The 22,138-nt window shown below is 43.1% G+C and overlaps 1 protein-coding gene across 1 annotated transcript in view; it reads right to left on the reverse strand.

The window, feature by feature from the left end:
* The window catches only part of LOC139279611 (mucin-6-like), an 838,525-nt gene that overhangs the window by 659,609 nt on the left and 156,778 nt on the right, over window positions 1-22,138 (reverse strand). The window contains exons 7-8 of the mRNA XM_070898726.1: window positions 16,114-16,204; window positions 14,627-14,736 (exon numbers count right to left, since the gene is read on the reverse strand). Coding sequence (XP_070754827.1) covers window positions 14,627-14,736; window positions 16,114-16,204 — 201 coding nt within the window. The remainder of the gene's footprint in view (window positions 1-14,626; window positions 14,737-16,113; window positions 16,205-22,138) is intronic.

The raw sequence follows: 22,138 nt of genomic DNA on the forward strand, positions 1-22,138 counted from the left end.
GTCCACATAAAACACTCACTGTCCACATAATACACTCACACCGTCCACGTAATACACTCACTGTCCACATAACACACTCACTGTCCACATAATACACTCACTGTCCACATAAAACACTCACTGTCCACATAATACACTCATACCGTCCACATAAAACATACACCGTCCACATAATACACTCACTGTCCGCATATGTGCTGACACCGTCCACATAATACACTTATCGTCCACATAATACACATACCGTCCACGTAATACACTCACTGTCCACATATGTGCTTACACCGTCCACATAAAACACTCACCGTCCACATAAAACACTCACACTGTCCACATAATACACTCACCGTCCACATAAAACACTCACTGTCCACATAAAACACTCACCGTCCACATAAAACACTCACACCGTTCACATAATACACACACTATCCACATAAAACACTCACTGTCCACATAATACACACACTGTTCGTATATGTGCTTACACCGTCCACATAAAACACTCACCGTCCACATAAAACACTCACTGTCCACATGTGTTTAGACCGTCCGCATAAAACACTCACCGTCCACATAATACACTCATACCGTCCACATAAAACACACACCGTCCACATAATACACTCACTGTCCGCATATGTGCTTACACCGTGCACATAATACACTTACCGTCCACATAATACACATACCGTCCACATAATACACTCACTGTCCACATATGTGCTTACACCGTCCACATAAAACACTCACTGTCCACATAATACACACACTGTCCACATAAAACACTTACCGTCCACATAATACACTCACTGTCCACATAAAACACTCTCACTGTCCACATAATACACTCAGCGTCCACATAAAACACTCACTGTCCACATAAAACACTCACTGTCCACATAAAACACTCACTGTCCACATAAAACACTCACTGTCCACATAAAACACTCACACCGTCCACATAAAACACTCACCGTCCACATAAAACACTCACTGTCCACATAAAACACTCACACCGTCCACATAAAACACTCACCGTCCACATAAAACACTCACACTGTCCACATAAAACACCTACCGTCCACATAAAACACTCACACCGTCCACATAATACACTCACCGTCCACATAAAACACTCACTGTCCACATAAAACACTCACTGTCCACATAATACACACACTGTTCGTATATGTGCTTACACCGTCCACATAAAACACTCACTGTCCACATAATACACTCACTGTCCGCATATGTGCTGACACCGTCCACATAATACACTCATACCGTCCAGATAAAACACACACCGTCCACATAATACACTCACTGTCCGCATAATACACACACTGTCGACATAAAACACTCACACTGTCCATATAATACACTCACACTGTCCACATAATACACTCACAGTCCACATAATACACTCACAGTCCACATAAAACACTCACACTGTCCACATAATACACTCACACTGTCCACATAATACACTCACTGTCCACATAACACACTCACTGTCCACATAATACACTCACTGTCCACATAAAACACTCACTGTCCACATAAAACACTCACTTTCCACATAATACACACACTGTCCACATGATACACTCACTGTCCACATAATACACTCACTGTCCACATAATACACTCACACTGTCCACATAATACACTCACTGTCCACATAACACACTCACTGTCCACATAATACACTCACTGTCCACATAAAACACTCACTGTCCACATAAAACACTCACTGTCCACATAATACACTCACTGTCCACATAATACACTCACACTGTCCACGTAATACACTTACTGTCCACATAAAACACTCACTGTCCACATAAAACACTCACTGTCCACATAATACACTCACTGTCCACATAATACACTCACTGTCCACATAAAACACTCACTGTCCACATAATACACTCACACTGTCCACGTAATACACTCACTGTCCACATAACACACTCACTGTCCACATAATACACTCACTGTCCACATAAAACACTCACTGTCCACATAATACACTCATACCGTCCACATAAAACACACACCGTCCACATAATACACTCACTGTCCGCATATGTGCTGACACCGTCCACATAATACACTTATCGTCCACATAATACACATACCGTCCACGTAATACACTCACTGTCCACATATGTGCTTACACCGTCCACATAAAACACTCACCGTCCACATAAAACACTCACCGTCCACATAAAACACTCACCGTCCACATAAAACACTCACCGTCCACATAAAACACTCACTGTCCACATAAAACACTCACCGTCCACATAAAACACTCACCGTCCACATAAAACACTCACACTGTCCACATAATACACTCACCGTCCACATAAAACACTCACTGTCCACATAAAACACTCACACCGTCCACATAAAACACTCACACCGTTCACATAATACACACACTATCCACATAAAACACTCACTGTCCACATAATACACACACTGTTCGTATATGTGCTTACACCGTCCACATAAAACACTCACCGTCCACATAAAACACTCACTGTCCACATGTGTTTAGACCGTCCGCATAAAACACTCACCGTCCACATAATACACTCATACCGTCCACATAAAACACACACCGTCCACATAATACACTCACTGTCCGCATATGTGCTTACACCGTGCACATAATACACTTACCGTCCACATAATACACATACCGTCCACATAATACACTCACTGTCCACATATGTGCTTACACCGTCCACATAAAACACTCACTGTCCACATAATACACACACTGTCCACATAAAACACTTACCGTCCACATAATACACTCACGGTCCACATAAAACACTCTCACTGTCCACATAATACACTCAGCGTCCACATAAAACACTCACTGTCCACATAAAACACTCACTGTCCACATAAAACACTCACTGTCCACATAAAACACTCACTGTCCACATAAAACACTCACTGTCCACATAAAACACTCACTGTCCACATAAAACACTCACACCGTCCACATAAAACACTCACCGTCCACATAAAACACTCACCGTCCACATAAAACTCTCACTGTCCACATAAAACACTCACCGTCCACATAAAACACTAACGCCGTCCACATAAAACACCTACCGACCACACAAAACACTCACACCGTCCACATAATACACTCACCGTCCACATAAAACACTCACTGTCCACATAAAACACTCTGTCCACATAATACACACACTGTTCGTATATGTGCTTACACCGTCCACATAAAACACTCACTGTCCACATAATACACACACTGTTCGTATATGTGCTTACACAGTCCACATAAAACACTCACCGTCCACATAAAACACTCACTGTCCACATGTGTTAAGACCGTCCACATAAAACACTCACCGTCCACATAATACACTCATACCGTCCAGATAAAACACACACCGTCCACATAATACACTCACTGTCCGCATATGTGCTTGTACCGTCCACATAATACACTTACCGTCCACATAATACACATACCGTCCACATAATACACTCACTGTCCACATATGTGCTTACACCGTCCACATAAAACACTCACTGTCCACATAATACACACACTGTCGACATAAAACACTCACACTGTCCACATAATACACTCACACTGTCCACATAATACACTCACAGTCCACATAATACACTCACTGTCCGCATATGTGCTGACACCGTCCAAATAATATACTTACCGTCCACATAATACACTCACAGTCCACATAATACACTCACTGTCCACATATGTGCTTACACCGTCCACATAAAACACTCACCGTCCACATAAAACACTCAACGTCCACATAAAACACTCACTGTCCACATAAAACACTCACACCGTCCACATAAAACACTCACCGTCCACATAAAACGCTCACACCGTCCACATAATACATTCACCGTCCATATAAAACACTCACTGTCCACATAAAACACTCACCGTCCACATAAAACACTCACTGTCCACATAATACACACACTGTTCGTATATGTGCTTACACCGTCCACATAAAACACTCACCGTCCACATAAAACACTCACCGTCCACATAAAACACTCACTGTCCACATGTGTTTAGACCGTCCGCATAAAACACTCACCGTCCACATAATACACTCATACCGTCCACATAAAACACACACCGTCCACATAATACACTCACTGTCCGCATATGTGCTTACACCGTGCACATAATACACTTACCGTCCACATAATACACATACCGTCCACATAATACACTCACTGTCCACATATGTGCTTACACCGTCCACATAAAACACTCACTGTCCACATAATACACACACTGTCCACATAAAACACTTACCGTCCACATAATACACTCACTGTCCACATAAAGCACTCACACTGTCCACATAATACACTCAGCGTCCACATAAAACACTCACTGTCCACATAAAACACTCACTGTCCACATAAAACACTCACTGTCCACATAAAACACTCACACCGTCCACATAAAACACTCACCGTCCACATAAAACACTCACACTGTCCACATAAAACACCTACCGTCCACATAAAACACTCACACCGTCCACATAATACACTCACCGTCCACATAAAACACTCACTGTCCACATAAAACACTCACTGTCCACATAATACACACACTGTTCGTATATGTGCTTACACCGTCCACATAAAACACTCACTGTCCACATAATACACACACTGTTCGTATATGTGCTTACACCGTCCACATAAAACACTCACTGTCCACATAAAACACTCACTGTCCACATGTGTTTAGACCGTCCACATTAAACACTCACCGTCCACATAATACACTCATACCGTCCAGATAAAACACACACCGTCCACATAATACACTCACTGTCCGCATAATACACACACTGTCGACATAAAACACTCACACTGTCCACATAATACACTCACACTGTCCACATAATACACTCACAGTCCACATAATACACTCACAGTCCACATAAAACACTCACACTGTCCACATAATACACTCACACTGTCCACATAATACACTCACTGTCCACATAACACACTCACTGTCCACATAATACACTCACTGTCCACATAAAACACTCACTGTCCACATAAAACACTCACTGTCCACATAAAACAATCACTTTCCACATAATACACACACTGTCCACATAATACACTCACTGTCCACATAATACACTCACTGTCCACATAATACACTCACTTTCCACATAATACACTCACACTGTCCACATAATACACTCACTGTCCACATAACACACTCACTGTCCACATAATACACTCACTGTCCACATAAAACACTCACTGTCCACATAATACACTCACTGTCCACATAATACACTCACACTGTCCACGTAATACACTCACTGTCCACATAAAACACTCACTGTCCACATAAAACACTCACTGTCCACATAATACACTCACTGTCCACATAATACACTCACTGTCCACATAAAACACTCACTGTCCACATAATACACTCACACTGTCCACGTAATACACTCACTGTCCACATAACACACTCACTGTCCACATAATACACTCACTGTCCACATAAAACACTCACTGTCCACATAATACACTCACTGTCCACATAATACACTCACACTGTCCACATAATACACTCACTGTCCACATAATACACACACTGTCCAAATAAAACACTCACCGTCCACATAAAACACTCACAGTGTCCACATAATACACTCATACTGTCCACATAATACACTCACTGTCCACATAAAACACTCACACTGTCCACATAATACACTCACACTGTCCACGTAATACACTCACTGTCCACATAACACATTCACTGTCCACATAACACACTCACTGTCCACATAATACACTCACTATCCACATAAAACACTCACTGTCCACATAAAACACTCACTGTCCACATAATACACTCACTGTCTACATAAAACACTCACTGTCCACATAAAACACTCACTGTCCACATAAAACACTCACTGTCCACATAATACACTCACACTGTCCACATAATACACTCACTGTCCACATAATACACACACTGTCCACATAATACACTCACTGTCCACATAATACACTCACTGTCCACATAAAACACTCACTGTCCACATAAAACACTCACTGTCCACATAATACACTCATTGTCCACATAATACACTCACACTGTCCACATAATACACTCACTGTCCACATAATACACACACTGTCCACATAAAACACTCAGTGTCCACATAATACACTCATACTGTCCACATAATACACATACCGTCCACGTAATACACTCACTGTCCACATATGTGCTTACACCGTCCACATAAAACACTCACCGTCCACATAAAACACTCACACTGTCCACATAATACACTCATACCGTCCACATAAAACACTCACTGTCCACATAAAACACTCACCGTCCACATAAAACACTCACACCGTTCACATAATACACACACTATCCACATAAAACACTCACTGTCCACATAATACACACACTGTTCGTATATGTGCTTACACCGTCCACATAAAACACTCACCGTCCACATAAAACACTCACTGTCCACATGTGTTTAGACCGTCCGCATAAAACACTCACCGTCCACATAATACACTCATACCGTCCACATAAAACACACACCGTCCACATAATACACTCACTGTCCGCATATGTGCTTACACCGTGCACATAATACACTTACCGTCCACATAATACACATACCGTCCACATAATACTCACTGTCCACATATGTGCTTACACCGTCCACATAAAACACTCACTGTCCACATAATACACACACTGTCCACATAAAACACTTACCGTCCACATAATACACTCACAGTCCACATAAAACACTCACACTGTCCACATAATACACTCACACTGTCCACATAATACACTCACCGTCCACATAAAACACTCACTGTCCACATAATACACTCATACCGTCCACATAAAACACACACCGTCCACATAATACACTCACTGTCCGCATATGTGCTGACACCGTCCACATAATACACTTACCGTCCACATAATACACATACCGTCCACATTATACAATCACTGTCCACATATGTGCTTACACCGTCCACATAAAACACTCACCGTCCACATAAAACACTCACACCGTCCACATAAAACACTCACCGTCCACATAAAACACTCACACTGTCCACATAAAACACCTACCGTCCACATAAAACACTCACACCGTCCACATAATACACTCACCGTCCACATAAAACACTCACTGTCCACATAAAACACTCACTGTCCACATAATACACACACTGTTCGTATATGTGCTTACACCGTCCACATAAAACACTCACTGTCCACATAATACACTCACTGTCCGCATATGTGCTGACACCGTCCACATAATACACTCATACCGTCCAGATAAAACACACACCGTCCACATAATACACTCACTGTCCGCATAATACACACTGTCGACATAAAACACTCACACTGTCCATATAATACACTCACACTGTCCACATAATACACTCACAGTCCACATAATACACTCACAGTCCACATAAAACACTCACACTGTCCACATAATACACTCACACTGTCCACATAATACACTCACTGTCCACATAACACACTCACTGTCCACATAATACACTCACTGTCCACATAAAACACTCACTGTCCACATAACACACTCACTGTCCACATAATACACTCACTGTCCACATAAAACACTCACTGTCCACATAAAACACTCACTGTCCACATAATACACTCACTGTCCACATAATACACTCACACTGTCCACGTAATACACTTACTGTCCACATAAAACACTCACTGTCCACATAAAACACTCACTGTCCACATAATACACTCACTGTCCACATAATACACTCACTGTCCACATAAAACACTCACTGTCCACATAATACACTCACACCGTCCACGTAATACACTCACTGTCCACATAACACACTCACTGTCCACATAATACACTCACTGTCCACATAAAACACTCACTGTCCACATAATACACTCATACCGTCCACATAAAACATACACCGTCCACATAATACACTCACTGTCCGCATATGTGCTGACACCGTCCACATAATACACTTATCGTCCACATAATACACATACCGTCCACGTAATACACTCACTGTCCACATATGTGCTTACACCGTCCACATAAAACACTCACCGTCCACATAAAACACTCACACTGTCCACATAATACACTCACCGTCCACATAAAACACTCACTGTCCACATAAAACACTCACCGTCCACATAAAACACTCACACCGTTCACATAATACACACACTATCCACATAAAACACTCACTGTCCACATAATACACACACTGTTCGTATATGTGCTTACACCGTCCACATAAAACACTCACCGTCCACATAAAACACTCACTGTCCACATGTGTTTAGACCGTCCGCATAAAACACTCACCGTCCACATAATACACTCATACCGTCCACATAAAACACACACCGTCCACATAATACACTCACTGTCCGCATATGTGCTTACACCGTGCACATAATACACTTACCGTCCACATAATACACATACCGTCCACATAATACACTCACTGTCCACATATGTGCTTACACCGTCCACATAAAACACTCACTGTCCACATAATACACACACTGTCCACATAAAACACTTACCGTCCACATAATACACTCACTGTCCACATAAAACACTCTCACTGTCCACATAATACACTCAGCGTCCACATAAAACACTCACTGTCCACATAAAACACTCACTGTCCACATAAAACACTCACTGTCCACATAAAACACTCACTGTCCACATAAAACACTCACACCGTCCACATAAAACACTCACCGTCCACATAAAACACTCACTGTCCACATAAAACACTCACACCGTCCACATAAAACACTCACCGTCCACATAAAACACTCACACTGTCCACATAAAACACCTACCGTCCACATAAAACACTCACACCGTCCACATAATACACTCACCGTCCACATAAAACACTCACTGTCCACATAAAACACTCACTGTCCACATAATACACACACTGTTCGTATATGTGCTTACACCGTCCACATAAAACACTCACTGTCCACATAATACACTCACTGTCCGCATATGTGCTGACACCGTCCACATAATACACTCATACCGTCCAGATAAAACACACACCGTCCACATAATACACTCACTGTCCGCATAATACACACACTGTCGACATAAAACACTCACACTGTCCATATAATACACTCACACTGTCCACATAATACACTCACAGTCCACATAATACACTCACAGTCCACATAAAACACTCACACTGTCCACATAATACACTCACACTGTCCACATAATACACTCACTGTCCACATAACACACTCACTGTCCACATAATACACTCACTGTCCACATAAAACACTCACTGTCCACATAAAACACTCACTTTCCACATAATACACACACTGTCCACATGATACACTCACTGTCCACATAATACACTCACTGTCCACATAATACACTCACACTGTCCACATAATACACTCACTGTCCACATAACACACTCACTGTCCACATAATACACTCACTGTCCACATAAAACACTCACTGTCCACATAAAACACTCACTGTCCACATAATACACTCACTGTCCACATAATACACTCACACTGTCCACGTAATACACTTACTGTCCACATAAAACACTCACTGTCCACATAAAACACTCACTGTCCACATAATACACTCACTGTCCACATAATACACTCACTGTCCACATAAAACACTCACTGTCCACATAATACACTCACACTGTCCACGTAATACACTCACTGTCCACATAACACACTCACTGTCCACATAATACACTCACTGTCCACATAAAACACTCACTGTCCACATAATACACTCATACCGTCCACATAAAACACACACCGTCCACATAATACACTCACTGTCCGCATATGTGCTGACACCGTCCACATAATACACTTATCGTCCACATAATACACATACCGTCCACGTAATACACTCACTGTCCACATATGTGCTTACACCGTCCACATAAAACACTCACCGTCCACATAAAACACTCACCGTCCACATAAAACACTCACCGTCCACATAAAACACTCACCGTCCACATAAAACACTCACTGTCCACATAAAACACTCACCGTCCACATAAAACACTCACCGTCCACATAAAACACTCACACTGTCCACATAATACACTCACCGTCCACATAAAACACTCACTGTCCACATAAAACACTCACACCGTCCACATAAAACACTCACACCGTTCACATAATACACACACTATCCACATAAAACACTCACTGTCCACATAATACACACACTGTTCGTATATGTGCTTACACGGTCCACATAAAACACTCACCGTCCACATAAAACACTCACTGTCCACATGTGTTTAGACCGTCCGCATAAAACACTCACCGTCCACATAATACACTCATACCGTCCACATAAAACACACACCGTCCACATAATACACTCACTGTCCGCATATGTGCTTACACCGTGCACATAATACACTTACCGTCCACATAATACACATACCGTCCACATAATACACTCACTGTCCACATATGTGCTTACACCGTCCACATAAAACACTCACTGTCCACATAATACACACACTGTCCACATAAAACACTTACCGTCCACATAATACACTCACGGTCCACATAAAACACTCTCACTGTCCACATAATACACTCAGCGTCCACATAAAACACTCACTGTCCACATAAAACACTCACTGTCCACATAAAACACTCACTGTCCACATAAAACACTCACTGTCCACATAAAACACTCACTGTCCACATAAAACACTCACTGTCCACATAAAACACTCACACCGTCCACATAAAACACTCACCGTCCACATAAAACACTCACCGTCCACATAAAACTCTCACTGTCCACATAAAACACTCACCGTCCACATAAAACACTAACGCCGTCCACATAAAACACCTACCGACCACACAAAACACTCACACCGTCCACATAATACACTCACCGTCCACATAAAACACTCACTGTCCACATAAAACACTCTGTCCACATAATACACACACTGTTCGTATATGTGCTTACACCGTCCACATAAAACACTCACTGTCCACATAATACACACACTGTTCGTATATGTGCTTACACAGTCCACATAAAACACTCACCGTCCACATAAAACACTCACTGTCCACATGTGTTAAGACCGTCCACATAAAACACTCACCGTCCACATAATACACTCATACCGTCCAGATAAAACACACACCGTCCACATAATACACTCACTGTCCGCATATGTGCTTGTACCGTCCACATAATACACTTACCGTCCACATAATACACATACCGTCCACATAATACACTCACTGTCCACATATGTGCTTACACCGTCCACATAAAACACTCACTGTCCACATAATACACACACTGTCGACATAAAACACTCACACTGTCCACATAATACACTCACACTGTCCACATAATACACTCACAGTCCACATAATACACTCACTGTCCGCATATGTGCTGACACCGTCCAAATAATATACTTACCGTCCACATAATACACTCACAGTCCACATAATACACTCACTGTCCACATATGTGCTTACACCGTCCACATAAAACACTCACCGTCCACATAAAACACTCAACGTCCACATAAAACACTCACTGTCCACATAAAACACTCACACCGTCCACATAAAACACTCACCGTCCACATAAAACGCTCACACCGTCCACATAATACATTCACCGTCCATATAAAACACTCACTGTCCACATAAAACACTCACCGTCCACATAAAACACTCACTGTCCACATAATACACACACTGTTCGTATATGTGCTTACACCGTCCACATAAAACACTCACCGTCCACATAAAACACTCACCGTCCACATAAAACACTCACTGTCCACATGTGTTTAGACCGTCCGCATAAAACACTCACCGTCCACATAATACACTCATACCGTCCACATAAAACACACACCGTCCACATAATACACTCACTGTCCGCATATGTGCTTACACCGTGCACATAATACACTTACCGTCCACATAATACACATACCGTCCACATAATACACTCACTGTCCACATATGTGCTTACACCGTCCACATAAAACACTCACTGTCCACATAATACACACACTGTCCACATAAAACACTTACCGTCCACATAATACACTCACTGTCCACATAAAGCACTCACACTGTCCACATAATACACTCAGCGTCCACATAAAACACTCACTGTCCACATAAAACACTCACTGTCCACATAAAACACTCACTGTCCACATAAAACACTCACACCGTCCACATAAAACACTCACCGTCCACATAAAACACTCACACTGTCCACATAAAACACCTACCGTCCACATAAAACACTCACACCGTCCACATAATACACTCACCGTCCACATAAAACACTCACTGTCCACATAAAACACTCACTGTCCACATAATACACACACTGTTCGTATATGTGCTTACACCGTCCACATAAAACACTCACTGTCCACATAATACACACACTGTTCGTATATGTGCTTACACCGTCCACATAAAACACTCACTGTCCACATAAAACACTCACTGTCCACATGTGTTTAGACCGTCCACATTAAACACTCACCGTCCACATAATACACTCATACCGTCCAGATAAAACACACACCGTCCACATAATACACTCACTGTCCGCATAATACACACACTGTCGACATAAAACACTCACACTGTCCACATAATACACTCACACTGTCCACATAATACACTCACAGTCCACATAATACACTCACAGTCCACATAAAACACTCACACTGTCCACATAATACACTCACACTGTCCACATAATACACTCACTGTCCACATAACACACTCACTGTCCACATAATACACTCACTGTCCACATAAAACACTCACTGTCCACATAAAACACTCACTGTCCACATAAAACAATCACTTTCCACATAATACACACACTGTCCACATAATACACTCACTGTCCACATAATACACTCACTGTCCACATAATACACTCACTTTCCACATAATACACTCACACTGTCCACATAATACACTCACTGTCCACATAACACACTCACTGTCCACATAATACACTCACTGTCCACATAAAACACTCACTGTCCACATAATACACTCACTGTCCACATAATACACTCACACTGTCCACGTAATACACTCACTGTCCACATAAAACACTCACTGTCCACATAAAACACTCACTGTCCACATAATACACTCACTGTCCACATAATACACTCACTGTCCACATAAAACACTCACTGTCCACATAATACACTCACACTGTCCACGTAATACACTCACTGTCCACATAACACACTCACTGTCCACATAATACACTCACTGTCCACATAAAACACTCACTGTCCACATAATACACTCACTGTCCACATAATACACTCACACTGTCCACATAATACACTCACTGTCCACATAATACACACACTGTCCAAATAAAACACTCACCGTCCACATAAAACACTCACAGTGTCCACATAATACACTCATACTGTCCACATAATACACTCACTGTCCACATAAAACACTCACACTGTCCACATAATACACTCACACTGTCCACGTAATACACTCACTGTCCACATAACACATTCACTGTCCACATAACACACTCACTGTCCACATAATACACTCACTATCCACATAAAACACTCACTGTCCACATAAAACACTCACTGTCCACATAATACACTCACTGTCTACATAAAACACTCACTGTCCACATAAAACACTCACTGTCCACATAAAACACTCACTGTCCACATAATACACTCACACTGTCCACATAATACACTCACTGTCCACATAATACACACACTGTCCACATAATACACTCACTGTCCACATAATACACTCACTGTCCACATAAAACACTCACTGTCCACATAAAACACTCACTGTCCACATAATACACTCATTGTCCACATAATACACTCACACTGTCCACATAATACACTCACTGTCCACATAATACACACACTGTCCACATAAAACACTCAGTGTCCACATAATACACTCATACTGTCCACATAATACACTCACTGTCCACATAAAACACTCACACTATCCACATAATACACTCACACTGTCCACGTAATACACACACTGTCCACATAACACACTCACTGTCCACATAATACACTCACTGTCCACATAAAACACTCACTGTCCACATAAAACACTCACTGTCCACATAAAACACTCACTGTCCACATAATACACTCATTGTCCACATAATACACTCACACTGTCCACATAATACACTCACTGTCCACATAATACACACACTGTCCACATAAAACACTCACCGTCCACATAATACACTCACACTGTCCAGATAATAGTCATACTGTCCACATAATACACTCACTGTCCACATAATACACACACTGTCCATATAATACACACACCGTCCACATAATACACTCACTGTCCACATAATATACTTACATAGTCAACAACATTTTCCACTGATCTTGATAGTTCCAAAGGATGACATGTTTCAGACGGATCATCTACTTGATATTTACTGGCGAACTCGTAAGGTGAAATTACCTTCCCTAAACAAAGATTATTATATGTAAAAATATATGCTGATAACTGAAAGACTGACATAAATTCTATAAATGATGGACATTAGTCATCTTAAATAGTCCAAGTAAATATTTCAGCTTAACAGTACATAATGTTTCAGCCAAAAAAACATATATATTTAAGAGTTTTGCTTATTCCACAGCAAACAATAATTTAATTGATAAAAATGTATTTTTATGTCCCTTTTTATATCTTCCTTGGCTGCTCACCTTATGTTTCAATTAATGAGATTAGACGACTATGATGGACCTCCCTGTGGTCTCGACCAGTACCACCCTATGGCTGATTTGCCCTCTATGCTATGCCCTCTATACCTAATGATGCAGACAGAATCAGCATATGCTGGTCCAGATGAGTATCAATTTCAGTGCAGGGCAAGCTTCAAACACACGTTCACGTGTATTATCACGGGGAAGGAAGGTCGGTCCTGCCAGGGGAGAGCGCAGTTGGTCAGGCAGCTTGAGGTCGGGTCGAGCGGCCAGAGGTCGAGCCGAGGCCGTGGAAGATTGGTTGGGGAGAGGTCGGGCAGGCCGAGGCAGGGAAGGCCAGCCGAGGCCATGGAAGATTGGTCGGGGAGAGATCGGGCAGGCCGAGGCAGGGAAGGCCAGCCAAGGTCGGGCCGAGGAAAGGTTGGGCAGCCAGAGGTCAAGTCGCCGAGGCGGGGGAGTCCGGATTTCGGAACATTTTCCCGTTTCTGGACGACCCCACCACGGATTGACCATGATCAGCCATGATCATATTGAATGGTGGTGCAGGCTCGAAGGGCCGAATGGCCTACTCCTGCTCCTATTTTCTATGTTTGTATGTTTTGATGTTTCACTGTATTATGCCATCAGCAGCATAACCGTTATGAATTAATACTGACAGTAAAAATACACACCACTGTAACAGCGGGGGTAACATTTAACATGAAACAACATTTTTTTTGAATGAAACTTTAAACCAGCACTGAATATTTTCAATTTTTGACACAATGCAGCTTGGGTGCACCTTTGCAAAATTTGTCTCCAATTACTTTGAATCTTTAGTGAGCACCACTCGGCATTCTTTCACAGATTGATTCCCATTGCAATTAATTTGAAATTTGGATTCGCTACAAGACATTACATTTTAAAAATATTGTGTGGCCCAACTTAGATACAAGTACACAATTCTTTTTCACTCCAACTATTTAAAGACAGACATTGACACAAGATATTGAATATAAATGGTTAAATGGAAGAGGAAAAACTCGAGCAGTACAAACAGTTCATGTTCGGTCCTTAACTTGAATTCATGTTTTTTAAGCACAGTAAAATACCAATTTATCTTAGTGTCAGTAACAAGTTAAAATGTGCACTTACGTCCCTGGATAAACTCATTTTGCTGAGGATGACCATTGAAATCCCCACAAAGGCCACACGTTTTGCCTCTATATTCATTTCCAAGCTCAACCTTCAAACAAAAATATAAATAAACACTTTACAATGTGCGGATAAATATACAGCCTCAGTTGGTTTGGGGACAATATGATGCAATGGATTAGACACTGGCCCAGGAGTGCTTGAAATACATGCAACGTTAAAAAGGTGAAGGTATGTTCTAAACCTTGATGCTAACTCCCTTACTTTGATTAAGACAAATATTTATCAAGCAATACAACACGTTTTAATTAATTTGAGCTTATGATATAGGAACAATTCACCGAAGCGAAACCTCAACAGTGTGTGTGGACTGTGAATTCTGTCATGTCCTATTGTCTGAAAAATGTTCCAAGTTTAGTTTGACTTTTGGCAGTGAATGATTTGCACAGTATCTGACTATCTTACCAGATTCAAATCCTCTGTGCTGCTTGAATTCACTGATTTGCAATATTCCCTCTTAATCTCTCCACTGCTCAGGATGTTGTCCTCGTTTCCATTCAGCTTTTGACAAACGTTTGCCTTTATGTCCATTAATACTACTCAGCATCTCTATTTTCCTCTTGCCATAAACTTTTCCTGGACCACTTTCTACCTTCACTCCAGATATTGAAATCAATGGAATGTGATTCAGGCAGATTCTATAATGGGCGTATGATCAGCCCTGGAACATTATTGCCCAGGCAATGAAAACAATAGAAACCACTTTCATTCTTAAATTATATCGGGGTTATGTGCTCCAAGGTTATGGATCTCCACTTCAATGTCACACTATTGCACCAATATAAAAGCACCTTAGTGTGAACAGGTAGAGCTGCTCAGGCAAGTCTTGTCAGTTGCAAGCTGGTGAAAATGTGTCATTATTATTGAAAGTTGGGGATTAAATTGGTTAGCCACAGAAAACGGGTGCGGGGATCATGATGCGCAATTAACCAGCGTCGCTGTGTAGAATGCAGACAGCAAGCCAACTGCAATTTCTGCGGGCAGCCAGTGCTTCCCATGCTGTTCATTGATTGCATACATCAGAAGGGGCCCCAATATAGTTACTAATTTGCACTTCTTAAAGCTAGCCTGCATTGCTTAAAGCTGGCCTGCACCTCTAAAAGAGGAGGTGCATTGTGGCTGCTGTAGGTGCTGGGAGTCATTCTACAAGTGAATTTGATCTGGGACAGCGTGAAGAATGGCTGACCATGGAAGAGTGTAGGCAACCAGGTTTTTGGGTGCTGCCCTGGAGGCCCTGATGGAAAGGAGAAGAGATGTCCTTATTCCTCAGGAGGCCCTCCAGACACATGTTGAGAAGACAGCGGAAACAAATAACTACAGAGGTCAATGCCAGGTGTATAGCCCCAAGGACCTGGATGAAGTGCCAGAAGAAGTTTAATGATCTCACACTGTGGTCAAGATCAACAAATGCATCTTCAAATGCCATGTCCTACCAAATGCACCATTAGCCTCAGTCACTGCTCAATTCAACACACCCCCTTCACTCACCTACCAAAAAACCTATCAAATAGGACATACCCAACAATCATATGCTTCCCTTCACCCTCACACACTTAGGACCTATGCAAGCCTCACATCCACATCTCTCAACTTGCACACATTGGCAGCTATTCAGCCACATCACCAAAACGGATTGCATAATACTGACACACTTCCCTCTCTCTTGCAGGACAAGGTGGTGCACAACCAGAAGCAGCTGCAACTAACTGGGAGGGTGGGAGGGCGGTGGGAGAGGGGCGTCTGCATGTTCTAACCCCCATGGAGGAGACGGTGCTGGCAATTATGGTGAGGGCCATCGCTAAGGCTACAGCCACCAGCAGAGCTGAAGCCATTGAAAATGGCAGTATCCTCATACCTAATCCTACTCCTCGCATCCCACTTCTTCCTCATCCCTCAATCTCTTCTGACTCACAAGCTACAGAGGGTGTAGTCACACACATCTTACTATCTACTCTCCCCTCACCACAACCCAACCCTTGTCCCTTTTTCATTTCAGATCAGCAAAGACTGCATCCTGTCCAGGCAGTAGGTGGAAGAACAGGTAGTCATCATCATGTCCCTTGGGATCGAGGAAGACTTACTTCCACTCAAAATGAGTCCTTAGGTGGCTGAACAGTCCAATACGGGAATTAAAGTCTCTGTAACAGGTGGGACAGACAGTGGTTGGAGGAAAAGGTGAGTGGGACAGGTTTGCCGCATGCTCCTTCTGCTGCCTGCGCTTGATTTCTGCATGCTCTCGGCGACGAGACTCGAGGCACTTCCTCCACTTAGGGTGGTCTTTCGTAGACAGTGAAGATGAAGACACCCTGTCACTCGATTTCACAGTTGCAACCACTAGCTCAGACATGGACAATGCGCATCATTTCGAGGCTAGCATGGAGGCAGGATTTGATGGTGATGAGACACTGGGCACGTGCAGTAGCCAAAGCAGAGGGAAAGGAGAGCGCAGGTAGCCGCTCGCCAGAGGGTGAGGTCGCATATTATTTCTGCTGCAGAGGACTCAGAGAAGGGATTTGATGGGCCAGGCTACAGAGGGTAACTGTTGGATGTGCTGATTGGTGAACACACCAAAAAGCTTTGTGCATTGGAAAGTCTGCCAAATGCTTCATTCAATACCAAGGAGCAAAGGATTCCAGCACTAAATTGGCACAGGCCTTTGCCCATCGTTTCCAGCATGGAATGGGTGTCTACCTCCAATAACACTCTTGTGGAACCTACCATGATGCAGCCTCTGTGGCCAATGTCTTAGCTTCCATTGCAGCACAAAGGTGATTAGTTGTATGCAATATTGCATGATTGCATTTATAAATTTGGATAGGAATGTGTATTTTGTGTTGGCTTTTATTTTTGTATTGTGGGCAAGGGGACGATGATTTGGTCAGAGCCAGAGGAAATGCAAGGAGTACAGGGCTGTTGGACTGAGGAAATTGGGTTGAGGTTACTGGGATCACCCTGGAATTATTTGTGCTGGTACAGCCTGAGCAGAAAGGGACTGTCTTGGTTGCAGCCTCTTCTCCGTGTTCCTGTTCCTCAGCTTCTCGCCTGATCGGTGGTGGCAAAGGCTCTACTCACCTGATATCAAGGCTGTGCAACATACCAGGACACCTGCTCCACCGTGTATCGCAGGCTCCTCCACAACAGTCTTGCTCCACCTTGTACCGCAGAGCTCCTCCACAACAGTCCTGCTCAAACGTGTAGCGTGAAGCTCCTCCACAACAGTCCTGCTCAAATGTGTAGCACGAAGCTCCTCCATAACAGTCCTGCACAAACGTGTACCGCAGAGCTCCTCCACAATAGTCCTGCTCCACCTTGTACCGCAGAGCTCCTCCACAACAGTCCTGCTCAAACGTGTAGCGCGAAGCTCCTCCACAACAGTCCAGGTAGTTGAATTGTTACTTCAGTTTGCCAATAGTCTGCTCGATCAGATTTCATGTGGTAGCTTGGCTCTCGTTGTATGCCTGCTGCGCACGTTTGCATGGGTTGCGCACCAGAGTCATCATCCATGTCATCAGCACATAGCCCTCATCATCCAGTAGCCATCCTTTGGTTTGCCGTGGTGGTTAAAATACGGCCGGCACAGAGAACTGTCACAGAATGAACGCAGTGCGTTTGCTGCCAGGATAGCGAGCACTGAGCCGTTTGATGCTCTGCTGGTGATCACATGTTAGCTACACGTTAAGGGAGTGGAATGCACTTCAGCTTGATACATGCGTAGTTGACCTGAGTCGCACGTAAAGCAATGTGCGTGCAGTCAATGACACCCGGCACCATGGCGAAGCCTGCAATCCTTGCAAACCCTTGTGCTCGCGCTGCCTGCTTCTGTCTGGCAAGAGGGAGTGAGGTGAAGCTGTCTCCTTTGCATAGAGAGCCTTATGCAGCAGTGCACTGCAATCTGCCAGATGTTTCTAATTTCAAAAGCAACAGCCTGGAAGGAGCCAGACGCATAAAAGTTCACGGCCGGGGTCACCTTCCCAGCCACTGGCAATATGGTTCTTGCCCTGCTCTGAGGCTGGAGTTGTGGCAGAAGCAGTTGGCAGATTTTAGTGACGACCTCCTTAGTGAAGCTCAGGCAACTCAAACATTGGTTGTCGCTGAAGTTCAGGTCGGCGGATTGCTCCTCAAATACCCTCTGAGAGCCATTCTTCCCCCCTCCCCTCCTTCCTCCAGCAGCTTGTCCTGCTCAGCTTGGCCTCTGCTCATTCTCCCAGTCATGCTCAGTCCCAAGAGGAATGCTGACTAGTACACCCATGTGTGGAAGCAGCGGGGTTGTACAGAAGCCTTGAAGTCAGCATCTGCCAGACCATTCCCAGCAGACTTCTGAAACTAAACTATTCAAAGCGCCCAAATGTATAAATTAGCAGCAACAGCGGGAAGAAATAATGCAGCAACTAACTGTAAGCAGTTGATGATCCTTTTAAATAGTGCTGGAGGGAGGGTTCTTCATGGTGCTTGATGTAGTGTTCAGCTGTGCGAGGTGAAGAGAGAGCATGGGCTGGAGTGTGGATGTCCAACATGGCAGCGCTGGCGTCAAATCAGTGTTACAAGCTGATTGATGTCATGATTTGCCTGCTCTGCATGCTGCCTTTGGACATTACATGCGCGTGCACCAACCTCTTTATCAATACAGTACCTCATAGCACCCAATAAACGTGCACTACCAAGCCCAATTTCATAAGAACATAAGAAATAGGAACAGGAGTAGGCCACCTGGCCCCTCGAGCCTGCTCCGCCATTTAATAAGATCATGGCTGATCTGATCATGGACTCAACTCAACTTCCCTGTCCGCTCCCCATAACCTTTTACTCCTTTATCGATCAAAAATCTGTCCATCTCCACCTTAAATATATTCAATGTCCCAGCCTCCACAGCTCTCTAGGGCAGAGAATTCCATGGATTTACAACCCGCCGAGAGAAGAAATTCCTCCTCATCTCAGTTTTAAATGGACGACTCCTTATTCTGAGACTATGTCCCCTAGTTTTAGTTTCCCCTATGCGTGGAAATATCCTCTCTGCATCCACCTTGTCGCGCCCTCTCATTATCTTATATGTTTCAATAAGATTACCTCTCATTCTTCTGAATTCCAATTCAGAGGCCCAATCTACTCAACCTATCTTCATAAGTCAACCCCCTCATTTCCAGAATCAATCGAGTGAACATTCTCTGAACAGCCTCCAATGCAAGTACATCCTTCCTTAAATACAGAGACCAAAACTGTATGCAGTACTCTAGGTGTGGCCTCACCAATACCCTGTACAGTTGTAGCAGGACTTCTCTGCTTTTATACTCTATCCCCCTTGCAATAAAGGACAATATTCCATTTGCCTTCCTGATTACTTGCTGTGCCTGCATACTAACTTTTTGTGTTTCATGCACAATGACCCCCAGGTCTCTCTGTACTGCAGCATTTTGCAATTTTTCTCCATTTAAATTATAATTTGCTTTTCTATTTTTTCTGTCAAAGTGGATAACTTCATATTTTCTCACATTATAATCCATCTGCCAAATTTTTGCCCACTCACTTAGCCTGTCTATATCCCTTTGCAGATTTTTGGTGTCCTCCTCCCAATTTGCTTTCCCACCCATCTTTGTATCATCAGCAAACTTGGCTACATTACACTTGGTCCCTTCATCCAAGTCATTAATATAGATTGTAAATAGTTGAGGCCCCAGCACCGATCCCTGCGGTACCTCACTAGTCACTGACCCATTTATCTCAACTCTGTTTTTTGTTAGTTAGCCAATTCTCTATCCATGCTAATATATTACCCCCAATCCCGTGAGCTTTTATTTTGTGCAGTAACCTTTTATGTGGCACCTCATCGAATGCCTGCTGGAAATCCAATTACACCACATCCACTGGTTCCCCCTTATCCACCCTGCTCGTTACATCCTCAAAGAACTCCAGCAAATTTGTCAAACATGATTTCCCTTTCATAAAACCATGCTGACTCTGCTTTATTGAA

The sequence above is a fragment of the Pristiophorus japonicus genome, chromosome 14 (assembly GCF_044704955.1).
Source record: "Pristiophorus japonicus isolate sPriJap1 chromosome 14, sPriJap1.hap1, whole genome shotgun sequence".
Classification (NCBI taxonomy): domain Eukaryota; kingdom Metazoa; phylum Chordata; class Chondrichthyes; family Pristiophoridae; genus Pristiophorus; species Pristiophorus japonicus.